This window comes from Aptenodytes forsteri, unplaced genomic scaffold, assembly GCF_000699145.1.
Source record: "Aptenodytes forsteri isolate BGI_AS27 unplaced genomic scaffold, ASM69914v1 Scaffold87, whole genome shotgun sequence".
Lineage (NCBI taxonomy): Eukaryota > Metazoa > Chordata > Aves > Sphenisciformes > Spheniscidae > Aptenodytes > Aptenodytes forsteri.
The window spans coordinates 6,378,646-6,386,632 of NW_008796041.1; the positions used below are offsets into that span (position 1 = coordinate 6,378,646).

A 7,987-nucleotide genomic window follows, 5' to 3' on the forward strand; every position below is an offset into this window, starting at 1 on the left:
AGGTTTGGAATTAAAATGTTCTGGTGACAGGAGTGGAGTCCGTAAACTGATAGAAACCAGATAGAAATCTGTATTACTGGTTCCTCCAATAGCTGGGTAAGCATAATTGAAAGTTCTCTTTCTTTGCTGTAATAGATGTGAAATGTGTTTGATGGTTGAATTTTTCTGCTGTTCACAGATAGTTAAAGCAATATTTTCCAGACTAGCGTAGTCTGTGTTTGGTGGGGTTTGTTGTTTTGGGTTTTTTTTTCCCCGTTCTTTCTTTCCTTTCTTCTGCTGAATGATTCTCCTTACAGGATTTAAGGGTAGGACTCAGCCTGTAGCGGATGACACCTGTGCAGCACTTTACAGCAAAGCTATATAATACTTTCCAAAAGCAATACAGCATGCTGAAAGTGACCTCCGTGGCAGGAAAACTTCACCACGGCACTTTAGTAGCGGTTTGCCAGTTTGTTTACAGTTAGAATAGGGTATAAGAGCAGAAATGTAATTAGACATTGCTTTTTGTATGTCCTAAAAGATTCTTTAAAAGTACTTGCAAGGTTTTAGGTCTGTGGGTTGTCAGCAGAGATCATGTGCACAGGACATGCTGAATATAGTATCATGACTTACTGAGATAAATTCAGAACTGGGATATAAGCCCAAACCGAGATTCAAACCTCCAAAGAGTTTGTGTTCAGTTACCAGGTATGTAAATCCCTGAAATTAAACCTATTTCCATTAGGTAACTCACATGTCAAACACCCTGAGGTACCTTTTTGGCACCATATGCATTTATTATTTATGTGTCTAACAGCTGGGTAGGAACCATGCAGCTCAGAATTTGAATCTTGTATTTGCCTGTCACTTCTGTGTTAACGGTGAAGATCTGCAATTTGAGCAATGAAATGTAGCAATGTTTCACTCCTGTAACTGATTGCACTAGAATTGGCAGGAGGCAGGAGAGTGGGAGGGAAAGAGTGCTGAAAGGTTTTTTTTATTATTTCCTACAATATAGGGAAGAGAGAAAGCCACACACTTGTTCCTCTTTGACTTTTTATCTCTATTGCAAAGAAAGCATAGTGCTACTACTGTAAAATACTAATCCCATTGCATCTGTTAAATCACATGTTCAGTATGATTGGCTATTTGTTTTGGCCTGACAAAGAAATTTTATCAGGATTTAATGGCATTTCTCTCTTAGAAGAGGAGTAAGTTAAAGGATATCCCATGGGCTAGTCACAAGGTTTTAAATTTAAAGCCTACAAAGCAGCATTAATACTAGAGTTTGTGCAGCCTGTTTAAAAATTATTCTTGGCGACAATTCTGCAACTATCATTTTATTAGTTAACAGACCCTTAGAGATAATTTGGAACTGGGCCAGAATGGATATGTTTCTCCTGTAGACCAGATCTGTAGCTGGCAAATTTCTGACACTGGTGTTTTTGTCAATTAGCAGAGTTGTAGCATTACTTGATCTTCATGCATTTCTCAGTACTCCAGCACAAATCGTGAAGGAGAGTTTAGAGCGTGGGTAACAGAGCTGTGCGCTTGCTCGCACACTCTCCATCCCACCCCCAACTTAGTATGAAGTTCTCATGCAGAGAGAAGCCTTTCGAAATGATTTACAGTGAGTGGATGGGGAATGACAGAGGTAGTAATGAGATACGGGGCTTTTACCACTAAGTCAGTGGTGTGGATCCAGCCCAAATTGGTGTTGACCTAAAGTCATCCCTGTCTGACAGCTGGTTCCTGCCATGCTGTGGTGGTTACAGCCGGTTCTTTTAGGACAGGTGTGAATCTCAGAGGGACCAAACGAACAAGCTTGTAGAAATATCGGCTTCCACTGGAGGGACTGTAGTGCTAGAGCAGAGCTGAGGTAAAAAAGAAGTGTAAGATGATTGCACACGCAACAAAACTCTTCATGAAATGAATGTATAGCCTTTAATGCTGTCTTCTAGCTGTAGGGGTTGTATCCTTCAAAGTGCTTCCAGTTACTATAAAATCAAATATATCACCTGATTAACCAGTAAGTGGTGTCTAGTAGAAGGGCTGTTGATGCCAAAAAGAAAAAATACATTTGAGCAGGGAAGTAGAATGGGCCTAAAATGAGGGTGTGTTTTATTCTCACTTTTGCAGCTGAGTTGAAGAACAAAGTTTGTTATCATAGATGAAATTAAATTTGGACTTCACAATTTTTTGAGAGAGGCAGTTTAGGAACATTATAGCTATGCAATATTCAGCTTCTTATGTCTGCTGGGTTTTATGGGTCTGGTCTGAAGTCCGTTGGAATTGATAGGAAAGTGACACTGACTCCAATGAGCTCAAGCCCTTCCTGAAAAGATGCAGATTTGTTTCAGGGTGTTTTCTGACTCACTGAGGAACTGTCTTCTCAGCAGCTAAACCCTATAAAATGAATGTATATTCAGCAGATGTGCAGGAGGAGTAGCAGAAGTATCAAGTGTAATGCACTGTCCAACACTGGGTATTCTTAGTGCTCTGTAGAAGTCTATGAGAGCAGGTAAGTATCCCGAAAGGAGCTAGCCCAAAAAGCAAATGTTGACTAACAGTTTCAAGTATGTTGAAGTACTTTTGGTTTCAATGGGTTTGAAATTAGTGACGTACATAGTCAGGATTTCATCTTAAAAGAAGATTTAGAGGGCTATTAGAGAACTCAACTTACTAAAACTTAAAGCTCATTTCCAAGCACCTTTGATTTCAAATGTTAAAAGAAAAAAACCCCAAACAACCAACAACCCAAACCTGCCGCCCCCCAAACATGAGAGGGAGATCAAATATGATGTAAAGTGAGGAGAGATGTCTAAAAATATCTGCCAGCTTTTTATTCATGAAACTTTATCTCCTGTCCTTGCTTTGCTCTGTCTTGACATTTAGTATAATTATTTTTCCAGCAGGTGAAATTGTCCTTATTTAAATAAACTGAATCTAATGCTGCAGTCTGCCGTAGCCAAAACTCAGGCTCTGTTGGTTCATACTAACAGGCAGAGAGCTCCTTTTGTGCCAGCACAGATGACCGCTGGAGAAAACCATTTTCAGATATACAAAGAAAAAACCAGAAGTGCTGTTCCTCCTTCACATTATCCTATATTATGGCTTCAGCTGGAAGAGCTTTCTAGCGCGGATCTTTCTGTAGTGTTGTTTTTGCTCCACAAAATTGTATAACAACAGAAATGTGATATCTCTGTCTTTCAGGTTTTGTTTCTTGGATATTAAGTTGCAAATCTGAAGAGATGGCATTTCTTGCACTGCACGTGTTGATTGGGATATTTATTTACGTTAGCAGTGTAAAAGGATCTTCCCAGCCTCAAGCAAGGGTGTTTTTAACATTCAATGGTAAGAAAGAAGATAAACATTCTTAAGCAAATGTTATGATTGAACATTTTCTTCTTCCCCTTAAATTCAGTAACTGAGTAGAAATTGGCTTTTTGATCTGTATCCACAATTATTATTTTTAGTTTGTGTTGCTGAGGTACTTGTCAGCCTAAATTTGATTTTTACCTGAAGTTCATTGCTACTATAGTTATAGGTACATAATTAATAATACCTTCTCTCTATTTTGAAAGTTATTATGACTTACTAAAAACTAAAGGTTTTATTTCTTATCCTTAACTTTGTTTTGGAAAGATGGTAGCGCATGAGGCACTTGACATGTAGTGGAAGTTATTAATGATTTGAGTTGCTTTAATTCGATGCCCAACTGAGACACTTTATACTCTGAAAATCAGGTTGCCTGAAGGTTTACTGAGATAGTTAGCAAGACACAGAGTCCTTGCACAAGGAATTATATTTTATCAACTTTGTACAATGTGTCAGATGTACAGAGCATGTAGCAATCACTGATGCCTGCGTACTGTAAACAAGCACTCAAAATTATTCTTTTCAAAAGAAAGGTGCATTTACTTCTGAATTGATGAGCGGTACCTTATTACTGCAATTACCTCAGTATGACTTTAATAGTAAGGTAGATTATTCTTCCAGTATTAATCCCTGTCTTAAATGCTGATTTTAGCCACTACTTCAGAATATGTGTGTTCTTCGGGCTTACCAGTTCTGTTAAATTTGAACAGACATTGACTGTCACTAAATAATAGGGGCATTGGCTTTCTTGCCCTCTGCCTTTTCTGCAATTGTCTTTGAGGCATGAGGACTTGCTAGTCCCTGCACCGATACTGTCTGCTTTAGGATGGTTTGTATGGTTCACGAGTGCAGGGATGCCCTGCAACTGCCATGTCCTGCCATGGGAATATTCTGTGTGCTCTGAATAGTCTTTAAAGAATCACTTTAAAAATAATCATAGCTAGTATCTCAAGCTGCTATTTGCCTCAATGATCATAACTATGTAGTCTTGAGTCTGAGAGACATCCGGAAGGAGACCTGCCAAGTTAGACCTTCCACAAATACCAACCAGCAGACTGAACAATTACAAGATATTGTCTATTGTAGAGTGTAGGGCCCTAAACTTATGAGCGCAATACTTTAATAGGTGTAAATTGGCATAGTTCCAGTAAAAGCAATAGTAGAAATTGCATTCCAAGAGGGAACTGCCAAATGAAGAAGTAGTTGGGAATTTCTTTTCCTTGCTTAAGTAACACTGACTTAATGTAGATGGTATTGATTTAGCACAACTCAACACAGAAGCAAGTTTGGCTGCGGTTGTGTATTACGCCTGCAGGTTTATCACAGTTACGCAATACGGGCTGATTCAGATTTCCACATCGTGTCCATGGTGGCCTTGAAAGTAATCTAGGCTTCCCCTGATCTCTGGTATGAGCATGAAGTAGGAAGTGTTCAGGTTTTGCGGTATTCAACCTCGTGAATGGGAAAGAATCATAATGAGGGGCAAATGGTTTTAACCTGGACTCGAGATTTGTGTTTTGTTCCTTGGCTCATGACAGGTATCCTGCAAGTCTGAAATACAGAACCACCCATAGCACAAAAAACCCCAAACCTAGGGATTTAGAAAAAATAATGGCTGGGTGAGTTGAAACCTTAGTTTCTCTGTCCCTCTCTGAAAGGAGGTTGTCCCTTCTTCCTTTAAAAGGGGTTACGACAGCTATATGTCACAGCGACCCCTTCGTCTGGTGAGGTTCTTGTGCCCCCAGAGCTCTGCCAGCCCTGGAGACACAGCCTCAGCTTGCTGGTTCCTCACACTAACCCTGCTGGGCTGCCTTGATTACAGCTCACTTCCGCAATATCATGTAGTTGCATGTCTTGTGTCCTCTCCTTGATTTTTTAAAGTGATGCTTTGAATGGGTAAAACTGAGAGTGTCTAGCCTCAGTGAAAGAAAGGGGAAAGTAAGCGTCACCAGAGCCTTGCAATACTATCTGATTCTCTTAAAATGGATGTTTTACTTTCTCTAATACTTATATCAACATTCAACCTTTACAAAAAAAAAAAAAAAAAAAAAAAAAAATTGCATTTTTAAGTCCTTGATTTTTAATGGATCTTTCAAAGTCATAAAAGTAAGAAACTAATTATGCATTTTTATAATATGACAAGTAATGTCTGAAATAAAGGGCTGAGCTTTTCCTACAATATAAAGCCAGTAATTTTATTTTTAAGCCTGACTTCCAGATGGTAAGGAACAGCTTTTGTTATGTGAAAAGAGATTGCAGGTTGTTGTGTATAACAAGGTAATGGTCCCACCTGTAGTACGAATGTCTGTTCTATACATCTTCATTTATTTGCATGGGTACTGATAAAAGAAAAAGGTGAAACTTTGTATTGTTCTCCTGCCAAGTGTGATAACATACTCTTTCTGCATAAGTTGCTTCATAGCTTATTGTTTCTAAATCATGCAGAAATACCAAGTTATTGGCTGTCTCCATTCCCTGAGACGTTGTCAGTTTTTATGGAGAATTGTCACTCTTTTGAAGTGCATCATTTGAAAATAAAACTATAATTAGGAGTCCTTATGTCTTAAATGACATTAGACAATAAAGACAAGTCATTCAAGCTTAGGATACTTACATGATATTTTTCAAGTTCTGAATTGGATTTGGCTTGGTGTATATAATTACATTGCATAAGTTCTGGGGGTAGAATGTATACAGGAGGAGAAAATGAGTGATGCTTTTCAAAGCTAACCTGCTCCTTCAGGATCAAGTCAATTGAGCTTATTCACATCGGAGCATTTCTCATGGGAAAATCCAGCAAGTATCTTGACCTATTCTGTTGTTCATCAGGAAAGATAAAAATGCAAATCGTTTGAATCATGGGCTGCTTTTCTCTTTGCCATCTACTTCATTAAGAATCAAATGTAATTAAAAAGTAAGCCTGGGTAATACCTCAAGAGCCTAATAATAGGGATTTTGCAATTAACTTCAATGGATGAAGGGCTGCAACCCTTATTTCTATTTTTGAAATCAAAAGCCTGGCCCCTTGTCTAATTAAAATGTAGTTCATGACTTAGCTGAGATTGTTAAATGTGCGCCTGACGTGAGTGTGGAACTTACTGCTGTCTGCACCCTAAGTGTCTTGAAAGTTGCAGTGCCGTACAGAACCCCAAGGCCCAATTTCTATTGCTTTGCACCTTGTATAGCCATTTACTCAGATGAAAGAAAAGACCAGGCTGGAGCTGAACTGCATGCTTTGCACAGGTATATGTGGTTATACGTGACACTGTGCCTATGGAGAATCAAGCAAAGGGGTTCTCAGTTTGCTTGGGATAATTTGTCATAATTGTCCTGTTCAACTGTGATGGCTCGGACCACCAGTATTTGTACAACATCTGCACTTGAAGAGCCACTGCAGATGAAGAAAGAAAGGTGGTTCCAGCTTTTTCTGATTCTGAAATTGCAAAGATGTGAAGGCTGTGGTGCAGCAGCTGCAGTAGTGTTGGCGAATCATCTACTGCGTTACCATGGAGCATGTGAGAGCAAAGGAACCTGGGATGGGGAAGCAAAGGACTTGACACGTCTCCCTACACTGTTAGTATACCATCCCCCCTCCTCTTACCTCTTCTTGCTCCTTGTCCCCAGAATAGATCTTCCTTAATCTACTTAAATCACCCATCATAATTTAAAGCACCATAGTTTATTTTCTCCCCATAGCAGAAGACTTACCTTGTCTGTTTATGAACTATCAAGTATAGTGCCTGCTGTTTCTCAAGCTGCGTGCATTCCTCCTTGTTACTGCACGTTCCCGAACAGATAATCGGGAGCTGTATCCTTCAGTCTTTATGGGGCAAAACCTTTCTCAAATCCAGTGGGAGTATTATCAAAATAAGAAAGGAGTTATTAGACTCCAGGGTAGTGTCAGACTTTCATTTCATTCCAACTCGCATTTACATTTTGGGTTTTATTGCAACCCTAAAATGTTGGGCCATACCATTCAAACATCAGATCCTGAATCAGTCAAAGCAGTTCCAGTACTTATTTTTGAAATACACTCAAACAAACCTTCTTTGAGCACAACCAAGTGATAATTTCACAATTTACTGGGAACATTTCATGCATTCCTACCTAAAATGTCTGGTCAAGCAGATATTTCCCATGCAGATTCTCCCATTGTCTCCAGTGAAAATTCCGTATGAGAAGTGGATCAAGGCTAATTTGCAGACAGTTTTGTTCCTCTTTTTGTCATAAAATTACTAGAACACGTAAAGCACTTTTAAGAAAGTATCAGTCAGCTTCATTAATGACAATCAAAAAGCATAAAATGTCACCAGAGCAACAGCAGCACTTATTCAACTGTCAACATATTTTAAAAGATTTAATGCAACCCCTGTGGTTACCCTCAAGGAAAAATAAAGGAACTGAGAACCATTTTCTTTGAGCTCTTGAGCAACAGCAGTACAACTTGTTTTTAAACAATCCCTCATTGTAATGTTAATGTTACCACAGTTAATAAAAAGTTCATTTATTATTTGGGGGACTTTGTGCTGATGACAGTCTAGTAGGCAACGGTTTATGCTCAAATAGTTGATTTGATCTTTGGTGGTGTCCATGGAATGAAAGCTACTTGCAAAATGAAGTAGAGGTAAAG

The 7,987-nt window shown here is 38.9% G+C and overlaps 1 protein-coding gene across 2 annotated transcripts in view; it reads left to right on the forward strand.

Annotated features, from left to right (window-relative positions):
- Nucleotides 1–6: 6 nt before the first annotated feature.
- The window catches only part of SEMA3C (semaphorin 3C), a 137,402-nt gene continuing 129,421 nt past the window's right edge, over nucleotides 7–7,987 (forward strand). The window contains exons 1-2 of one of the 2 annotated variants that reach the window (XM_009285523.1): nucleotides 7–96; nucleotides 3,193–3,333. In XM_009285523.1, the coding sequence (XP_009283798.1) occupies nucleotides 3,231–3,333 (103 nt within the window). In that variant the 5' untranslated portion in view covers nucleotides 7–96; nucleotides 3,193–3,230. The remainder of the gene's footprint in view (nucleotides 97–3,192; nucleotides 3,334–7,987) is intronic. The other variant, XM_009285524.1, reaches the window with a different exon arrangement.